This window comes from Pituophis catenifer, unplaced genomic scaffold, assembly GCF_029215685.1.
Source record: "Pituophis catenifer annectens isolate HBS135680 unplaced genomic scaffold, rPitCat1.0.hap2 SCAF_7, whole genome shotgun sequence".
Classification (NCBI taxonomy): Eukaryota; Metazoa; Chordata; class Lepidosauria; order Squamata; family Colubridae; genus Pituophis; species Pituophis catenifer.
In genome coordinates, this window is record NW_027256887.1 from 49,080,331 (window position 1) to 49,102,455 (window position 22,125).

A 22,125-nucleotide genomic window follows, 5' to 3' on the forward strand; every position below is an offset into this window, starting at 1 on the left:
GTCTGAGAAAGTAGAGCTTAACAAAGTTCATGTGATTTAAAAAAAAAATTAAAAAAGACTAGATCAAGTTAACATTTGGATGGAAGATTGCCGACTATTCTAGGAAGTCAAAAAATAACCCAGAAGGAAACAGCAAACCAGTTCTATACTGTTGTAAAAAAAAACAAATGTACACGTGTGTTTAGTCATGTAGCCAAATTGACTTGAATGACTCTGCCTTTTGAATGAGATCTTCTTTATCCCTCTTTTGCAAGATAGCAGAAATTCTCTGTTATGCTAGGCCAATTTCTATAATGTATGTCACCATTACTTTAATTTAATAAAGTAATGTACATCATTCATGAAATTCCAAATGTACTGAACTGTGCTACCAAAGGATACGATATAATGCAAAGACAGAAAAAAAGCTATCTTAACAAAAGCCTGCCAAGTTCATGCCACCATGTCACAAAAGGGGAGAAAAGATTTTTCCACTTTTTTTTCCTCTTATGGGTCTTCACATAACACAATTTATGTCCCTCAGCCTTAAGGTTTGCATACATTTGCCTAATTTCTGGAGAATGCTTGAGGAATAAGAATGATATAGGTCCTAAGGATTGTAGGGTTTTTTTTAGTCTTCTTCATATTCACAAAACTTTTTTCTTCTATCATGTAATGAGAGAATATACTACCTTCCCACCCACAAACTCCATGAGTTATTGTCTTTGGAGGAGCTTGTAGAAAGAGACAATGAGTACCTGTTTTGGAAGGGGGATATCTGTAACATTTTTACAATCTAGAATACCATTCCAGGGATCACAGGATTATAGGTTAAAAAGCTATTTTAAACATATCTAGTACCTCAAAAAGGTATGTACTAACACTATTTTAGACCTTATTCAACCCTAAAGTTCTCTCAGTTTGAAGTGCGAAACATAATTTTCTCAATAAAATCCTAACTAGCAAGAAAGACCAAATATGAAATTCTATTACAATGTATACCCTACAGTGGGCTTTCTCTCAGTACTGCGTAAACTAATAAAGTCTAACATTACTAATAAAGTCTAACATTACTAAGTAATGATGTTCAATGAGAACATCATTACTTAGCTTTAAAACAAAAGTGGCAATCTATAATACTGTTCAATTCATTTTGTAAATAAGACATGTATTTTTAAACTAATTAAATTATATCGGAAGAATAGAAGATTTAATTCAAAAGACAAATTCCATTATAAATCTTGCATAATACTAAGGACACAACACATATGTGTTCAACTATCTTGAATCAACTTATTCATGAAAGCTTTCTTCTTCCCGGTGTCATCATCAAGAATTTTAAGAATAGACTAAATTGAAATCTGTTTCATAGCTTAATAAAGCATTACTTGTTAGTATACTGCAAAAAGCACTTCTTCTAGATATCCTAATTACTATACCTTTAAGGAACTACCAAGACTACCACCATGCAAAATAAAAATCAAGCTGTCCAAGTAATTACACTTGTTTTTTAAAGTATAAATACATATATACACAAAGTGAGTTTATAATGTTGTTATTGCTCCTGGTCTGTTAATAAAATCTACATCAACTCAAGTATCCAACATTATCTAGGGATTGCCACAGTCTTTCCTTATTTGGCTAACATTTGAGATTCCTATCAGACTCCTATAAAACTTAAACGTCCACAAAGCATCCATTTTGAGAACATTTCAGAATCAGTTGATTTCTCATCCTTCCTCAACTGTCATTTTTGGAACTCTTGCAAGCAAAACCAATTTTAATTTGTACTAATAATTGTATGACTTTCTATAAATGATAGAAAGGGCTGCAGTAATGGGTCCGAGTTCATATTCCATAATGTAGAGCCACCAACCAAGGAAAAAGAAAAAAAACCCAAGCAGCAACTTTAACAAATTAAGAACAGCATTTAGTACGGATGTGTTTAGGCGTTCAACTCATCTGCAAAACAGCCAGCCAGCCATTAAGGACAACCCCTAAATGTTCCCATTCTGGCAATGGTAATCACCCCATCACTTCACGAAGTTACCTCCTTCGTGAAAGGACTCGCCTCGTCCTCCTTGCCCTATTAAAAAAATAAAACAAATAAAAAGCTCGGGGGAGTTCTCCATTCTTCATCTGTCCCCCTCCCCAGAAGAACTAAGTCTCTCTGAAGCCCCAGGGCAGCGAAGGAAAGAAAAGACGACCACCAAATGCTCCTGTCTCTCGGGAGGGGGGGGGAAGGCAAGACCCGGCCTTATCAGCAGGTACAGCTTAGCCAGCAGAACCCAACATCCCTGGGACCCAAACAAGGATGTTCACAGACGGGCTACCTCCCCACTAAAAGTCGGAAGAAGGGGTGGGGGGGAGGAAGGCAGGTTCCGACGCCGAAGGGCCACAGCCCTCCTCAAGGCGCCCAAAGGCAAGAAGTTCCGGAAGCAGCACCCTAGCCAGACTATCCTAGGTGGAAGAAAGAAGCAGGCCTCAATCTCATCCCGGGCGGCAGAGCCTCCTCCTTCCCAGCAGAAGCTCCTGAAGCCCTGCCCGGAGAAATGGGAGAAGGAGACACAGACCTGGTGCAGTGCCGCGAAGCCGTCCACATTCGCGTAGTTGATGTCGGCGCCGCGCTCCAGCAGACGCAGCACTTCCTCGGTGTCGCCGCTCGAACAGGCAGCCAGGAAGACGGCGCTGTCGTCGAACTTCACCTTGGTCTTCTTGCGCTTGACCACGGGCGGCTCCTGGTCCGTCTCGGAGCCGATCCAGCGCTTCAGCTGTTCATTCCGTTTCTGCTTGGCGTCCGCCATCTTCATGCCCTAGTCGGGTCTCGTCCCTTTTCTCCCTGCCTTTCGCTTGCTCGTTTGCTTCAGCGGAGCCGCTCCGCACCCAGCAGGAGGCGGAGAAGCAGAGCACCGCCTGTATCCCACAGAACCTCGCGCGGCCGAATGCTCGCTCCTTTGCTCCCCCGCCCCACTCCCAGCGCACCAAAACGCCGCCCTGCGCGGCCCGCGCGCCTATCTCGCGCTCGGCCGGCTAGCGGAGCTAAGAGGAAAGAGAGGGAAAAGTGAAGCGCCCGGCTTCCTTAACGTAATCTCGCGATATTTTGGAAGAGACGCGGCGGCCGCGGGTGAAGTTTACTTTTAACGGACCGTTGGCGATGAGGTCTCGAGGGGGGCTGCTGAGCGCAGCCTCGCAGAACCTTTTACCGACTGGGATAGCGCGTTGCTCTCGGATAGCAAAGCAGTGGACAGTCTCGAGGTATCTTAAAGGTCACCAGGATAAGGCAGACACTTTCGGATCCCTGAACTATGCGACGTTAGATCTGAAGAAAAACCTTAGGAACCTTAACCCCGCAAGCCCCTCGTTGAATATAAAGGCTCAACAATCCGTGGGATAAATTCATGTATAAGGATGTGCTATAAATTTAATCATCCGCGTTGTACTTTCTCTTTATCTACAGAGCTACGTAAAAAAAGACGCAAAGCAGGAAGTTTCTTCTGGAAAGCTGATGGGACCTTTTTATTTCGCGGGTTTCCTTTTATAGCAATAATGTTTCATGGTGTCTTTTCTCTGACAGCCTGGAGTAGAATGAGGCTTTTTCCACCCATATAGTTGCCACAATAAATTATCTTATAAATGTATCCCTGCATTTTATTTTAAAAGAAAGTGGCACTCATCACCCCAAAATAAAGGCGGCAATGGATGGACAAATTAATATATCACATTTGGAAACAAAAACAGATAACCTGCAGACGAGGGAGGTGCAATTCTATTTACAACAGGAGGAAATACATGTGATTGGGGTGCCCGGAATTACCAGTTACAGTAATGTTCAAAGTTTGCTGCTTGAAACTGCATATTTTTCAAAAGTCGTGTAAGATTAGGGTTAGGATTTTCTTCCTTGTTGGTGTACAAGTCCTTGTTGCTTTAGAAATTGTTCTTCTCTAAGATGTAATATTAACGAGTATTATTATCTTGTATTTTGACATTAAATTTAAACTTTTAAGATTAAGTCTCCAACCTTCCAGTATGTTGTTTGTGAGAATGTAGCTTTTACAAAGAACAATAAAAATACCTTAATCAAAATAAAAACAGGCTTCTGATTTAATATAGATCATATGATTAAGTAATTGAGAGTTATACTGAAAGTAAACAGCACATTGGTTGAAATAAATATACATAGGATTGGTCTGTTAATCCTATATATAAAAATACATTTTCTGTAATGTTTAGTATTTTTAAAATAAAATCTGCAAAAGTTATCTCAACAAGTCATCCCAAATTTTCTATAGAGTAAAGTTCTAGCTATTTCTTCAAAACATTTGATAGTTACATTTCTTTATAGAAGATATTTCATTGTATCTGGGTTGTAGAAAATGTTTTCTTGTTTTCTTGCATTTGTTGAAAACGAGGGAAGTTGGCATCACAACTAGAAGACGTGTGAAAAGAACTGAGGAAGGTAAAGTGCTAATGGTAAGGGCAAATGGCTGCATGGCAGTACACTAGTAACCAGAAGGAAGGCGATATCCCTGCATCAGTCTGAAACATACAATATATATTTAGGCACAATTATTAACAGTCACAGAATTTCACCCCCAAGATAACAGATGATAAAACAATTTTGTGCAACTTGAGGCTGTGGACAGAAAAAAATACTACATATTGGTATAATACTTATGGGGAGGGGACAAGGGTAATTTCATGCCATGAACAATAGATGAAAATTGATGTTGGGATGTCTAGTTCCATACAATAGTATTATATAAATTTGGAGCATCTTAAGATGCTCCAAATGACACAAAATGCCTCATAGAGAAATCATTTCTTTGTTGTTAAATAAATTGAGATCTGTATGGCATAAAGCAAGTCAAATTTTGATTTTCAGTCCTAATACTACATAATTATACCTGTTAAATTGTTTGAATCTAACTTACATATTTAGTTCTAAGTATACAATTAAGCAAAATTGTGTTTAGGCACTTTGCTATTTTGTACTAACATGTACAATTTGAAGCCTCAGGGCTGTATAGATTTATCCCAGTATACTTGGGTGAATGGAGTCCTTCCAAATTATCACTAAATAGCATGACAGAAAGAGGAATTATTAACTAGATTAGCAAACACACGGTTAATCATTATTTAATTTTATAATGAAATGTATTTATCCAATTTATACAGCTACCCATTTCCCCCAAAGGGACTGGCCAGTCAATAGCAATAAATGAAACAGCCATGCTAAAACAAATAAAAATCTAAAAGCCTCAGTAATAAATAACATTAAAAAAAATGCAACCCTGTGTGAGAGGAGGGTAAAAATGGCCTACTCATCAATGGATCCAATGGAACAAATCATGATTTATTCTTGTGCAATCTTCAATTTTTCACTTCAGTAGGCATAAAATATGTCACAGGGCAGACATCCATACATGTTCCACATGAACATTTGCTTTTTGAACTTCGCTAGACTTCTATCAAGCAGATGGTTTTACTAATGTCTGAATCATTCTTATTTAGTATTCTAGATAATTTGTTAACTAGCCAAAATATATTTATGTATTTGTATTTCATATTTCTAAACTGCCCATCTCCATCAAATTAATAATGGATTTAAAACTGGCTGACCAACTGCACACAATGTGCAGTCCTCAATGGAACTGCATCTATATGGAGGGAAGTATGCAGTGGGATACCCCAAGGTTCTGTCAGGCCCAATACTTTTCAATATCTTTATCAATGATTTAGATGATAAATGGGGAACTCATCAAATCTGCAGATGACACCAAACTGGCAGGAATAGCCAACACTCAAGAAAATAGGTTTAAGATACAGGAGGACTTGGTGGACTTCAACATTAGACCCTATCTAACAAAATGAAATTCAATGGTGAGAAAAGTAAAGTTCTAGAAAAAGCAAATGCACAGGTATAGTATATGTGGTACCTGGCTCAATAGTAATTGTGAGAAAGATCTTGGAGTCCTAGTGGACAATCACTTTGAAATACTGTATGAGCCAGCAGTGTGCTGCAACTGCCAAGAAAGCCAACACAGTCCTAGGCTGCATTAAAAGCAGGATAGATTAAGTTGACATTAAGTGTTAATAACACTTTATAATGCCTTGGTAAAGCCACACTTAGACTTGGAATACTGCATCCAGTTTTGATTGCCATATTGTGAAAAGGATGTTGAGACTCTAGAAAGAGTGCAGAGAAGAGCAACAAAGATGATTGGGGACTAGAGGCTAAAACATAAAAGAACGTTTGCCGGAATTGAATATGTCTAGTTTAATGAAAATAAGGACTAGGGGTGACATGTTAGTGTTGCAATATCTAGAGGGTTGCCACAAAGAAGAGGGAGTCAACCCATTCTCCAAAGCACCTGAGGGCAGGACAAGAAGCAATGGATGGACACTAATCAAGCAGAACTAAAGAGAAATTTCCTGACAGAACAATAAATCAGTGGAACAACTTGTCTCCAGAAGTTGTGAATGCTCCAACACTGAAAGTTTTTAAGAAGAGATTGGACAACCATTTGTCTGAAAAGATAAAGGGCTTTCAGCCTGAGCAGGGGGTGGGACTAGAAGACCTTCCAACTCTGTGATTCTGTTATAAAATATTTAAGAGAGTTCCATGTACATCAATGATTCCATAGTTAAAGAGTTTGTGGGCTTCAACAGTCCTTTGATAACATTTTGTCTGGTTTCAAACGTTTTGAGACAAAAATGTAACATTCAGTAGATATGTATATTCATATTTCTGCAATAGTCTCTAATTGGAATGTGCAGATCTTTCAGAGAATTCTTTGCTTTTAATAAAGATTTGAAAGAATGCCTTTCCCCAAACAGCCCTTTGCCTTCTAAAACGGAAACAGTCATGTTTTTCTGCTTTACAGTTCTCTGAGGTTTCTCACACAGTTTCCTCTATGTTTGCAAGAAGTGTTGCTTGGGTGTGCTATGCATGTGCAGAAGTTTCTCCTATCTAGTACAAGTGGCAGACACGATTTGTTAGCAGCATGAACGGCCTCATCAAAGCAAATTGTATTGCTTCTTTATCTTGGTGAGATGCATTGTATTACTTCTTGTATCTTGCACATTGTATCATCTTTGCACCACAAAGTGCTACACTGAGGCATATCAAAGTCACCCCACACAACCTAGTTTCAAAGAAATGTTGATCATGTCTGTAATATTAAATCAGTCCAGAGGAATATTTTATGTATAAAATCTATAATCAGTTATAACACATGTAGGAGAGATGTCTTAGAAATCTTCCCTTAGTTCAGAATAAGACAGCCAATAAGACTGCAATGCATTTGTACTGTGTGTTCAAGAATCCAGTTTTTCCAAGAATGGTACATAATGCTAGTTCTTCATGTTAAAGTCCTAAGAGCCATAACATAAGGTCAGCCAATTTTGAAGGTTTTTCTGTAACTGCTCTTATTACAAATTCAGATTGTTTCTTTTGTTTTGCCTCAAATCAAGAGGGTGTATGAGGAGTTATCCAAAAAAGTCCAGATGTTGCAACTACACAACTGAAGCCCAATTCCTTTTATGTGCATTAGGGGTGGGGTTTCATACAGTGCAGTAGCCATTTTGATTTTCTCCCTGGCCCAAATAGACAACTCACTGCCAAGATACATTGTCTTAGCTTGGCTTCAGTTTGAAATCCATTTGGCACTTTATATTGAGGGATGGGTATTTTCATTTTGCGTGAGTTGATCCTCTCATACACTCTTTGTGTTTGCCCTAAGATTTAACACTATAGCTGCTACAGAGGCCTTCTTCCATTTGCTCAATAACTTATTGGAACTTCTGCATGCCAGTTACAATTTCTCATGTCAGTGATTTGGCAACTCTTTTCTTTCCCTAGTTTACATCACACTTAGACAAGTGTGACATATTTTTGAAAAGCAAATACAGTGGGAGAAGTATTACCCTACTAACATATTGTATTGATCTTATATTGGTCCTGTATTGAAAGAACTGCAGTGCTTACCAAGTATATTCTGGTTAAATTCAAGATAACTAATATCAACTTTAATGTCCCAAACATACATCAAATCAAATACATAAGCTGTATATAAGGAAATATTGGCTTGTTATGAAATTATCTAGTTATTAAAACTTGCTGAAGTTCATCTTCTGATTTTAAGAACAGAAAGGCCCGTTTGTCTTTTTGTTCATAAAAGGGTTTTTTCTCATGCACTTTTCTGAAGTACAATTAACTTCTTACTCTCAAATTTTGAGAAGGGTTTTTAAACTATATTTTAACTGATCTTTGAAATAGTTTTTTATGGAATTATTTTATTAAAAGTTTTGTGTTCATTGTATGCTTTTATGGCTGCATTATTGTTATTTGTTAAGTCTTAAAGTTCTGAGAAAAGTGGTATATAACAAATAAATTATTGAGTAATTGTATAGAGAGATAATTTGTATTTTTAAATGTTGGCTTGAATGATTTCAATTCCTTTCTGTCCTCTTTTGAAGATAATATTTTAAACAAATAACAATGTTATGATGTGTGTTCAGAGGAGTTGTCTTTATACAAAAGAAAAATATAAATATTTACCAACATGTGTTTTCCAAATAATGAACTTGTTGGATTTATTAAAAAGATGGTTTTATTAAGCACTTCTATCCAGGGCTGATGAAATTTGCCAAATTTGTAAAAATGAAATTCCATCAAATTGAAAAAAGTTGAATGATTCCTTTATGCTACTCAAGCCAAGAATTATTTATTTGTGAAGCACTAATCATATTATTGATGCTTAACTTATAATAGAACATGCTTTAATGCAGGAATGTATACATGTGTTTCCATTTTGTAATAACAAAAGTAATAGAAATAATTAAAAAACATCTCTAATATTTCTGTTTTGGAATGCAGATTTGCCATTTTAAAGTAATACATACTTTAAATAAATACATCAGTAAATAAAATAATAAATACTGTAATAAATAAAGTGATAAAACTGCATATAATATTATATTATTTTTATAGTAACAACACTGTTCTGTCCTAAAATAAATCATGTTTTAAAAAATTAAGAATAGTACATTCCAGTTAGTTAAGGGAAAAACAGACAAGATGTTGTAAATAATATTAACTAATAAGGATTTCTAAATTTACTATTGCAAATTTGCAAAATGCATCTTGTTTGAATATGTCTTCTGCCCTCAGACCTGTTTAAACCTACCTTCAGCTGAAAAATCTACTCCATTTTGTCCAAGTGCTGAAAATAGGATATGTGATGGGGAAAAAACTCTAACCACCAACTTTGAGGCCATAAAGTTATATCAAGACAAGAATTGTCAATATATACATGAAAGGAAAACTGTTTTCCCTCATATAATTTAAAAAGGATTATCTTAGCTAGGGGGCAGATGGGGAGATCTTTTTATGTCTAATCCTTTTTTTTTTTTTGAGGGTGATCCTCTTAAATTTGGGCATTATTCCTTTGGAGTAAATACAGTTAAATTCCATCTCACTGATGTCAGTGACAGAAAAATAAATTCTAAAAATTAGCATAAATTATGTAACATTACTCAGCATCCAGTCAGAATAATTAATGTATAATTATCCATGGATAATAAGTAAGATGATGTGATACACAGGATGAAGCTATTTCTCTTTGGCTGCATGGTGCTCACTTCCATAGTTCAAAACACAGATCTTTGGTAACAGGATCATAAAGGAAAGATCACTTTACAAGAATAGTGAGACTGCCAAATCACTCTGCCTCATCTTATACTAAACAAAATTGAGGCAGTTATTTTGACTTTCTTTCTCAGGCCTGGACTGAATAATTTTTTCTGAAACATCCTCGTTGATACTTTGCTAATTCCTTCTCCATTACTAAGCCAGGAACATAGGAACAATCCACAGTCATGCTTTATAAATGATAAAAATATGGGTCTGCCTATTATATTACTTTATTTCCATTAATTTCCCTTTACCTTACCTCTCTCTTCCACCCTCCTCCCTCTCTCTCTGATTCTGATGGTAATGAAAGTATCCTTGTTTTAATACTTTGGATCACCAGGTATGAAGGTAATACTAATCATAATGTCATACACATCTTCAAATTATATTTTATTCTATATAATAATAGCACAAAGAAAATATCCATCCTGGTTATTCTGAAAAAAATACAATGTGTCATTATTTCATCTAACATGCTACATTGTGTTTGGTGAGATTTATCCTATTAGATGTGTGTTATCCAATGTCTTTCACCTCATTTCAATCTACCACCTAGAAATTATGGTTCTATTTGAATATAATTTGCGAGAGTTCTAATTTCAAAAATCAAATAAGCTCTCAATAGAATCTTTACTGGATCTATTGTCACCAGGTGTAGATCGTATTGGTTAAGGTCTATTGCTCAGTACTATAGCATATATTTTGCATTCAGATCATCCTATTTAAAAATTTAGAGCATCTAGTTATAAAGATAATAAATATTGGAAATACTTCCTTCTGAGATTTTGCAGTTGTTGAGCTGGATTAAGTAGTCCTAAAAAGATACTGCCTTATCTGGATTCTTCACTTTTCTTATAAAATCTCTACAGCACTATGTCAAAATCATGCTGACTAAGGATCTTAGCATATTGACTAAAAATGAAATATGTTATAGTCTATGCAGCTGACTGATGCCAGATACCTAAGGCTGCTGTTGGATTTCTGAATTGATATAAAATGCATAGATGTTATTTTTGTGAGTCCCTATACATGTCAAAAATTTATCCAAAATATACCACTATTCCTTTGTCATACTAGCCTCTTATCCTAATTCATATTTTTATGAATTTTATGAATTCATATTTTTATTTCATTAACATACTGTGCACCTTTAACTGAAACTGTATATATAATTGATATATTATATATCAATTATATATATATATGCACACGTGTGTGTGTTTGTGTGTGTATCAATCACACACACACACATATGCTGCTACCGACGACCTCCCATCGACCCGTGCGCTCCCACAGAGAGGGCCTCCTCGGGGTGCCATCAGCCAAACAGTGCAGGCTGGTGACCCCCAGGGGGAGGGCCTTCTCTGTGGGGACACCTACCCTCTGGAATCAGCTGCCCCCAGAGATAAGGAGAATCCAAGACCTCAGTGCCTTCCGTCGTGCCCTTAAAACCCATTTTTTCAAGCAAGCTGAGCTGGCTTAAGAAGAAATTTTTAAATGTTTTAATTGGTAGTGAGTTTTAATTGGGCCAAATTTATATATCTTTTAATTGTTTTTTTTAATATTTGTACTGCATGTTTTTTAATTTTGGCTGTACACCGCCCTGAGTCCTCAGGGAGAAGGGCGGTATAGAAATTTAATAATAAATAAATAAATAAATAAATAAATAAATAAATAAATAAATAAATAAATAAATATATACAGATATACAGATATACAGATATATCAATTATATATACCCAGATTATAGATTATAGACACAGATTATTTATCTAAAAGATAGCATGAAATAGATATAGCATCATGTGTTGAAATGTATTCGTCTACATCAGCAAAATGTTCAGTGCATTCAAATGTGAATCAAAATACCATTGCCCAAATGAAAAATTACAGAGCATGGTGATCTCACTGATTTCGATAAGAATTATGCAGCTACAATTTGAATTACACTGTAGACTTATTGAGATATTTCTAATGCAACTACATGCTGCCTAAGGTGGGTGTAAACTTGTAGATGCTGCATAAAAATGAGTCATCATTAGAACTGTAACTTGTATCATAGCAACAGTTTTATAAATTATAAGGCTTTGAACTAGACTAGCAGCAAACAATATTCAGATTTATCAAGCATGCTCACTTTTGAGTAACCCTCTTGAAGGAACTTTTTAATTTAAAGTCTGCCGCAGCAAAAATCTTGCACAAGGTTTGAAACAAAACTACTTATACAGTTTTGATCTTAAAGTCAAAGCAGTTTTATTCTAAAGACTAGCTGATGACCCGGCGCTGTCCAGGTATTTTTTCATCCTAATACCCCCGCCTCCTACGCATGTGTGCACAATCCCTCCTGGGGCCTGTTTTGGGCCTAGTAGGCCTCCCTGCAGCCTCCTGTGAGCCAAAACAGGCCGCAGGGGGCTTGCACCACATCCCTCTGCGCTCCCCTGCCCCCCCGCACATGTGTGGCAGAGACCCAAATATCAGCTGGACGGCGGGAAGGGCACACATACATGATGGAGCTGAGCTTGTGGCTCTGTGTGCCACCTGTGTGCCAGGACACACACACACACACATACAAACACCCTGAGGGGTGTTAGGGGTTTCTTACCCCCACAGTGTTTTTTTTCCAGAGAGTAAGTCATCTGTGTACCAAGTTTGTTGAAGTTGCTCAAGGTGTTCCATAGTTATGCTGGAACACACACACACACACACACACACACACACACACAGAGATACAGACACACACACACAGATGGGTGTTAGGGTGTCTTACCCCCACAATATTTTTTTCCAGAGAGTAAATCATTAGTGTACCAAATTTGGTTGGAATTGCTCAAGGCGTTCCAGAATTATGCTTAAACATACATACATACATACATCCTTTTTATATGTATACATAAGAAGGAGGAGGAGGAGGAGGAGGAGGAGGAGGAGGAGAAAAATACTCATTTATACATCTCTTCTAACTAATGTTTAACACTCAAAACAATACTTTCAGCCAGGGCCGGATTTTCCTATAGGCTAACTAGGCTTCAGCCTAGGGCCTCAAGATCAAGAGAGGGCCTCAAGATCAAGAGGGGCCTACATTCAAATTGTTAGCAAAATTAAAATTACACTTTCACTATAGGTGAAAGGGCCTCATAAGTGGAATAGCCTAGGACCTCTTTTCATCTAAATCCGGCCCTGCTTTCAGCTTTTTCAGTGCCAGGGTTATAATAATTTTTAGTTCTGAATATAGACTTCTTCAAATGGGACCAAGGCACTTTGGGGTGGGGTTTCTTCTGGGACAGACATCTTCTGCTCAAAGACCAGGTGACCACCATGGCTAGGATTCATCTGGTATGTCAGTTGTGCTCTTTCTTGATCAAGGAGTCCCTTCTCACAATCACTCAATCAACTTGTGTCTGGACTACTGTTTTTGTGCAATTATTATCATATAGTAAAAATTACAACTGTAATAATTTTCCACATACTCCACTAGTCCATAAACTATTTAGTCTAATGCGATGGTTGGGTTCACATAGCATGGCAAGACAATTTATGACTTACATACTATAAAGTGTGCATACGCAGTCATGGAATATATTTTTGAAGTCCACTTGTTTCATTTTTTCCAATCTGTTATGCTTTCTGACACTTATTGGAAAACATGTGCTTTTATTAACATTTTCATGGATAACTTTAAATCATTTATTGCAAATAGGAACAGTCTATTTCTAGAGCTGCTGCTCATTAGTAACATCCTGCTCTTCACTGTGTAACTTGGACATAATATAGATTTTCTACTAGAAAGTAGATATGTCAGTTTTCTCTATAAATTATCAACTTTTATAATTGATACAGTAATATTATTTTTTCTCTTTTGTCTTTTTTAAAGGCACTTAAATGTTTAAACTTACCATGCAGGTTCCATAAGTTTAATTTCATTGTTTAATTGTTGCATAGTTTTCCAACTATGTAGCTATTAGGGAAAAAAACAGACTGAACTGTATTTGTGTATGTGCTGCCGCTTTCATGACAGGCTAAAATATAAATTGTTCCTGTTATATTGCTGAAGATGTGTGTTAAAATGCATAGTACAATGACAAACACACCTTTTATGGAACACCTTAGGACTCAGAAAAGACACTGAAAATATTCTAGAATATTTAATTTTATTTCATAATTATTTCAGTTTCTATAGAAGATTACTAGGATTTTAGTTTTACTTGGGAATTAAAATTTCAGGCTTGCTGCAAATCTGTTCTTCCTGATAATAGTAGTTAAGAAGAGTCAACAGCAGTTTCTCAATATCCTTTCTAAATGTTGAGCATTGTCTGAGCATTTGAATAACATAACTACTGGTCTTTAAGTGGAACAGAATGTATAGTGGAATGACGGATAGCTGTGGATTATGGCCACATACATCTAGAGCAGGGATGTCAAACTCGCAGCCCGCAGGCCAGGTGCATCATGTGTGGCCACGCCCACCCCAGTTTAGCAAAGGGGGAAAAAGTAGCGATACATCACATGATACGTGAGTTTAAACACCCCTGCCCTAGAGGCACCATTTTTGCCTCTAAAGTACCTCACAATAATGACATCCAAATATAGTGTCAAATCATGATTTTATAAGCAAAAGGTTTAGCATTTTGGAGGATAAGAAGGTAAGGTCTTTAAGTTTCTGTTAATACATTTCTTTTTTAAAAAAAAAAATCCCCAAAGGAGACAAAACAAATGCTTTGGTTTTTGTGATATCATTTTTATTGCATAAGCTCCCCATATCCTTGGAGGACTAAATGAATGAATAAATGAATGAAAACATGGAAATCTGGAAAAGACAATGCTTCTCATTCCTATTTATTGCATGATATTTTCTAGAATATCAGATGGTGGTGGAATTTGTAACATAAAATTCTACTCAGGGTAAAGAAATAAGAGGAAGTAAAGAAGGAAATCATGTATAGTTCTTTCAGTGAAACTTTTCATTTATTTTCAAATTGAATTAATAACATGTTGTATATACTATATGTTTGTTTCTTTTTTTCTTTTTCTCTGTAAATGGTTACAGAAGAAAAGGTTACTATAAACATAACCTGTTAGTGATTCTTTTTTTAAAAAATTTCCATACCATCTTCACTGAAGTACTTCTAGATATCAAAGGCCTAAAAGGTTTTTTTGGAGATGTTATCTCACTTTTATTTATTTATTTAAATAACTCAAGGTGGGTAATGAGCTCCTCCTTTTTTCCCCACCAACAACAGCCCTGTGAAATAGAGAGAGCTGGTAGGTGGAGAGAGAATGACTGGCCCCAATTCACCAGCCAGCTTTCATACATTAAGGTGGCACTAGAATTCACAATCCCTTGATATTTAGCCTAGTGCAGGGGTGTCAAACTTGCATCATCACGGCAGTGTCACATGATGTATCACAACTTTCCCCTCTTTGCTAAACCAGGTGTGGGTGTGACCAGCGTGTGACGCATCTGGCCTGTGGGCCACAAGTTTGACAGCCCTGGCCTAGTACCTTAACTATTAGACCAGACTGATTCTCAGTCATCATAAAAGTGATGATCTTTAAGGTTATATGGTTTGCCTACACTATGCCTATAACATACCAATACAATAGAGTAACCCTTATGGAAAGCTTGCATTAAGTTCAACACTGCTCTAAATTCTGGTTTATTATAACCAAAGTTAGTTGACTACAGGAATCTACTTGTATAATAGCACAAGCTGTGTCCCACTGAGATACAAAATACAGCATTGGTTTTTGGCTGCTAGTCAGAATACAAGTGTGTATCAGTTTGGCACTATTTCTACCTTCATACGCAAGAGTGAAAGCTGCCTTAATTCTAGAATTTAGCTTCAGCAACAGGAGAACATTTGCAAATCATTCTATTAAAGGGTATGTTCAGAAAGAGACGTAAATAGAGACTGGAATGTCATTACTGAGGTTCTCATGGTTAATGTCAGCAGAAGAGCCCCTATATGGAACGACTGCCTTCTTATGTACAGTTTATCTGAGGACAACTAGCAATCTCCATTCCCTAAGGAAGGCCTAATTACTAAGTCTATTAGAGAATTTCTAAAGGGTTTGATAGAAACAAATGCAAAGTTTGAATTTCGGTTTAGGCAGAACAATTTTTTGTTTTTACAGTTTTTACATACTGGCTATGCATGTAAAAAACAAGGAGCAACGAACTCTTTAAATTGATTAAAAATAATTTTAATCATTTCCTAAATACATATACATATCCATCTAGTCACCAGGAGATAGCCTTCTCTTGAGAGACACTTTACTGTTTTTATCTCAAGTGACACAGACTACTTCCACAATTTAAGGAGTGTAATTCAGTTTGTAAAACCAGTTCTGTACTAAATGTGATATATAGAGGATTGGATTGGATTGGTGTGTCAGACTGATAGAAATTTAATGTACTATATAAAGAAAAAAAAACCCTGTATTTTGAGGAAAAAACCAAGGTAAATCAGCAATATGCTATGTATACATACCATAAATATAACAAAAAATTTTCAGACTGAAGTTCAGGCATATTACAAATGAACATTCAGTCATTATTTCAGCATTACAATTAGCAGCAGAGATCTGTTTTGGGGATAATATGCATTCAACTTATGCAAGACAGCTAAGCATCTCCTCAATGCCATGGTGATGATGAAGTGCTCCCCATCACTATGATAAAGCAAAATGATATTCCTTGCCAAGGTGCTGTTGCACTGAGGTCTCACCCATCAGTTCCTTTAACCAGGAGAGTTGAAATTATAGTGTGCATGTACACAGCTTCTTCTAAATACTTGAATAACTGTCTGAAAAGCTAGAAAAGGCATGATGCAAAGTGACCTCATATCACAATTTAGAAATTTTTATTTATTTGTTTTCTGCCTTTATTTTTATAAATCATTCAAGATGGCAAATATACCCAATACTCCTTTCTCCTGTTGCCTCAGCAATTTAGAAATGTCCATCTGAACCTTGAGCAGCCCTATTATATGTATTTTGAAAATGATGGGAAATATTGATTTTAAGAAATGAAAAAAAAAAAAACACCCTCCACAGCATTACAATACTTGCCATTCAAAACCTGCCAAGTAGTTTCATGTAACTCTCTTCCCTGAACATGAATTAAAACAGAATGCAAAAGAAAGTAATGACACTTTTTGATAATACAGATTAGATTCAAAGCACATATTTTGGTTTTGGATTGCTGTATCGTTTGATCTCATGTTTTAATGGTTATGGATGGTTCATGACTTAGTATACCATGTGAACACTGCCAAATGTAGACACTCCATAAACCATAATTAAATAAACAATAGCTTAATATGATGTGTGAACACCAAAGCTACCATATCTGGGCTATAGAATTCTGAAGAATTCTAATTCTTTGCTGCCATTTAGTGGTTATATGGATTTTCACAGACACAATAATTGGGGCAAAGATATGCTAGAATTCTAAGTTAGAAATATTTTTTCATTTTTGTACAATGCCTATAGTACTTATACTGCTTTACCAAAAATTGTTTTAAAGAACTTTCACTCTTCTAGACAAATAGCTCTTCAAAGCTTCATTTTGTCTGTGACAAGAAAGATAATGTCTTGTTTTCTTTAATACTGTATGTCCTGGTACTACTTTAAAATGACTGGAAACAAAATTAAAGGTAATATGTTGCCAAGCAACATTGAGAAACAAACATTTTATTGTTTTCTTATAGTTCATCAAGTTGCACACTGTATGCAAGTAAATCAACCCTACTGCAAAGATAAATTAATTGTCTCTCTGAGAACATGCTTTAAGTTTGACTTTTGGAATCAAGCCAGTCCTTTTCAAAGCCACCTGAGATCCATTAATTCCTTATGGAGCAGTAGACTCAGCAAGCTCCCTCAGTTTACCCTCCACGGGTAAAACTAATCTGCTTGCTGAGAAAGATTTCATGGCTTTCTTCTTTTGAGTCATCTTTATTAACTATTACCATATGTGGGCTACTTTATTACTAAAGCTACTGGGATCCAGAGTACATTAGCAGATCAGAAGCTCTGCATAAAGTGATGCAAATAGTTGAGACAGCTTGAAGGAAATGGAATAGATTATTATCTGGTACTTGAATCTAAGATCATTCTGTATTCAATAAGTATTTATATTTGCAATAAATCCTGTAAATATATTTTGCTACACAGATGCTTACAGGCTCAATAATTTGCCATCATTCTCATTAAAGAGAGTACTTTATGTATGTTTTGTGAAAAATATTTAACTGATATGGGTGCAAAGATCAGGAAATTTCTTTTAAGTTTGATAGTTCATTCTTTACAGCCAAATAGCCTATCCCAGGATCTTAGGAAGGACTTGATGATGAATAAAAATGCCAAATCTAATCTAAACAGCTGGCTCATTGTGTAATGAAATACAAATTATTAAATTTATATATCACCCAACTCTCAGCATTGGGGTCTGACAAAACTATGCAAGAGGTTAAGCTATGCAAGAGGTCCTGGATTTAGCTTTGCAGAAGTAGTAAAGAAGAAGGATTGATAACAGCTTTTCAGTTCTTCAGTTCTTATCTATCTATATAGATCAACTCTGTTATGTCCTTATAAGGACATCTGCCCGGATTGGCTGCTAGCCATCAAGCGGGAAAGTTTGAATCACTGTCAGGGGCGGTGCGACTGCCGGAGCGAATATAAAGAGAGCTCCGGCAGCGCGCAGCCAGTCTTGCTACTGTTTCCAAATAAAGTTACTTATGTAACGAGCTGGTCGCGTCTTCCATTTCCTGCGCCGATCTAACAAACTCAATTTTTCCTAAAATAATATTATACTCACCAAGCTTACTGTCTTCCCATGAGTGGTTCTGAGTAAAGGTATGGCTATATCTCTTTCCAAGATTATCTGCCACTGTGTCAAGAGTATAATAGAATATGCACTGCACATTTTATTAAACTGCCTATTGTACCAGACTATATTAATATTTCTCCTTGTTAATCACTTAGGCGACTTTATGGGAGAGAATATGTTATCTTTATTAGAAAACAATTCTACATAAATTAAAAAGATCCAATATCTTTTATTTAGCCATATAAATATGAGTTGAGTAGATTCTATAAGATACTTGGATCCAAAATCATGTTTCTTTTCTATCATGCAAAGTGCCTCATTAACCAACAGTACACTGCATAACAGCAAACCATGACTTTTCAACTAGGTTTGTCGAATAAAACAATGCCTGCAATCACAAAGCCACTAAATCATGATTTTTGTCAACTATGATGTATTAACAAATCACAATGGTCAGTTTCATACATAACCCACAAATAAACATAATGTAACTGAAGGAATAAAAAATGATAATCACTTGCCCACATTTTTTCACTACTCTGATTTTTTTCTTCTTCAAGTATGTCTGATTCTGGGAGATTGCCTGGACAAGTCCCTGACAAGGTTTTCATAAGTGGCTTGCCATTTTCTTCCTATAGTTGAAAGTATGTGACTCTCAATTGGTTTTGTGCCTAAAGTGGGATTAGAACTCACCGTCTTCCCAGTTTCTAGTCTGATACTTTAACCATTTCAGCATTAGGTCAGACTATAGTAGACTATTTTATAAATAGACACTTGATTCAATAGTGCAAAAATGACGACAAGTTGCAGTCTTTTGTTCTCATTTGTACCCCTGGGGGCAATTTGTTCCAATTAGTGCCTCAGCAAGCAATCATTGCTGTACAGAACTCTGCTTGTATTCCTTCCCAAGCCAGCTGACTCAAAATAATACTATCCCATGAGTACTGGATCATGTACAGCAGTCTGTATCCTTTCAACAAAGATCTATTGTTAAGGCTTATTTTCTGTTGTTTTTTAAATAAAGCCTTTTTTACAGATTCAGAAACATTTGACTTTTTCCAACAATGCTTGTGATATTTTAAAGACAGTCTTTCTCATGATGAAATAAGAATCTGTATGGCAGAGTCAATTCTATTCACTTCAGTTGAAATAACCACCAAGTGTGTTCTATGACATATTCTCCCCGAGAAGAAAATAACCCCCAATGTATTTTGTTGTCATCATCAGTTTATTATGTAAAATGCTCTATTGTGCAATCGTTTTGCCAATGTTATATTTCCTCTCAATTTTAGCAAGCATCACTTCTTTACTCTTACTTGCACCATCTAGATAGAAATTTATTCATTTGCTTGCTAGAGGTATATCCTGTCCAGAAGCAAAAAGCACTTTTAAACCCATAACAAGAGACAAATAATGTTAAGGAAAACAAATTGATTCAAAATCGGCAGTAGGCTTCCATACCTGAAATGTGAATGTAAAACTAGAGTTAAAATTGCTGGGAACTGCAGGCCTTGTCTATATATTATGCTGTATCTATTAAACAAGTGTTTTGTGTAATGTTAGATTACTATATCAGGTTAATCAAGGCACTGTAGTTTGTAAACCATGTTTTATGGTTTACCATGAGATGTGAACTCAGACAACTATGATTTTTTCAATAATCCACAGTCAGGTAAACCATTATTTAGTACAATGTAGGAATTAGGTCATAATAAACTCATATCTAGAGTGTAAAAAGTTTAGGAAAGCTGCTTTACATCCAGAATGACAGCAACTATGATTTCTTCAAGGCCACCCATGGTGTACTTGACTAAGGTCAAACAGGTCTTCAGTCTTAATTTGCCAATATGCAATGAAAAAAGACAATGTAAGAATATTCATAGAGAACTTGTCCTCTATATTTTTAATAAAGTTGTAACACTGAGCAGAAGCTGGTTATTTGGGGAAAGGAAAGAATAGCTTCTGAATATAAAACTTTAATATGATAAAGCTTAAAGGGAAAAATAATCCTGCTTTTTTTTAAGCATTTCATTTTGCTGACAGCATACAACTATTTAAGTCAGTTCAGTGAGATTTATTGCATTAGTAACCACTATTATGACTTCCATACATCTTTTTCCCATGCAAATAGTCAAAGAAACAGAACCACAAAAACATTAACTTTCTCTCATTTTAACAACTGAAATGAAATATAGCAATAGGATTTAATTTCATAATCTATCATTTTTTCCTGTTCTTTCTGTCACTCTCCAAAGTTTTCACCCCAATTATATAATAATACAAAAGTCCAGGCCAGGAATAATATACTGTACAGAAGCAGTGTTGTAAGTTTGTAACATTATATTTAAAGCAGAAAGCCAGTTTGGTGTAATGGTTAAGGCATGAGGCTACAAACTGAGAGACCATTAGTTCCGCCTTAGGTAGATTGAAAGACTGCGAGTTCTAGTCCTGCCTTGAACACAAAGCCATCTGGGTGATCCTGGGCCAGTCACTTTCTTCCATCCTAGGAAGGAGAAAATGGCAAACCACTTCTGAAAAACCTTGCCAAGAAAACTGCAGGGATTTGTCCAGGCGGTCTCTGTGAATTAGATACAATTGAGCTGAAGAAAAAAAATGTAAACAAAAAAAGCTGGTACCTCTTTAGGCTGAAGGGGAAGAAACTGAATTTAGATGCATACAGTAAATAGCGTAAACATTTTGTTTTACTTCTGCAGAAAAATCTCCCATTCTTGGAGACATATCTGGATATACAAGATTCACAAAAAATGGCAGAAATACTGTGTAACCATATTAAATCTCCAATTTACGGTAATAAAGCAACTACCAAAGAAAAATCAAAACATTTAGCATACAGTAAAAGATAATTCTACATAACATGAATGTGGTGGCAAACTGACATTATTTTGGCTTAATGTTCTCGGGACATAATAAGTTAGCTCAGTTATTATGTTTATGAATTATATTTTCTTTTATGTACACCGAGAGCGTATGTACCAAGACAAATTCCTTGTGTCCAGTCACACTTGGCCAATAAAGAATTCCATGTTCTATGTTCTATATTTTTGTGTTGTCCCTCTGTAATACCTGGAAATTGTATCTGAAGTGGTTCCATGCATCATTGCCAATTTGTGTTACATGTTAATATTAAAATACTTCGTTTTAAGATGCTGGAGATCCTTAAAAATAATAATAATGTCATATTCTAGCTTCCATGCGTCGGCTTCTTGGGATTTAGGCAAATTTATTTATTTATTTATTTATTTATTTATTTATTTATTTATTTATTTATTTATTTAATTAATTAAACTTGTATGCCGCCCTCTCTCCCAAAGGACTCAGAGCGGCTCACAACAATAGAAAAAACACATAAAATTCAGTATTCAAATATAAAAACCAATAAACTCCCCTTTAAAAAACCCCTTAAATCCAATCCGGCCAGGCCAAATAACCATGTTTTGAGGTCACGGCGGAAAGAGCGAAGGTCAGGGGCCATCTGGAGCCCCAGGGGGAGCTGATTCCACAGAATAGGCGCGCCCACAGAGAAGGCCCCACCCTGGGAGTTGCCAGCCGACACTGTCTGGCCGATGGGACCCCAAGGAGGCCCTCCCTGTGAGAGCGCACTGGG

At 36.1% G+C, this 22,125-nt stretch overlaps 1 protein-coding gene across 2 annotated transcripts in view; it reads right to left on the reverse strand.

Moving 5' to 3' along the window:
* PPP1R12A (protein phosphatase 1 regulatory subunit 12A) overlaps window positions 1–2,987 on the reverse strand; it is a 149,373-nt gene extending 146,386 nt beyond the window's left edge. Inside the window, exon 1 of one of the 2 annotated variants that reach the window (XM_070947961.1) lies at window positions 2,553–2,986. In XM_070947961.1, the coding sequence (XP_070804062.1) occupies window positions 2,553–2,789 (237 nt within the window). In that variant the 5' untranslated portion in view covers window positions 2,790–2,986. Of the gene's footprint in view, window positions 1–2,552 lie in introns of both variants that reach the window. The other variant, XM_070947963.1, reaches the window with a different exon arrangement.
* Between the last annotated feature and the right edge of the window lie 19,138 nt (window positions 2,988–22,125).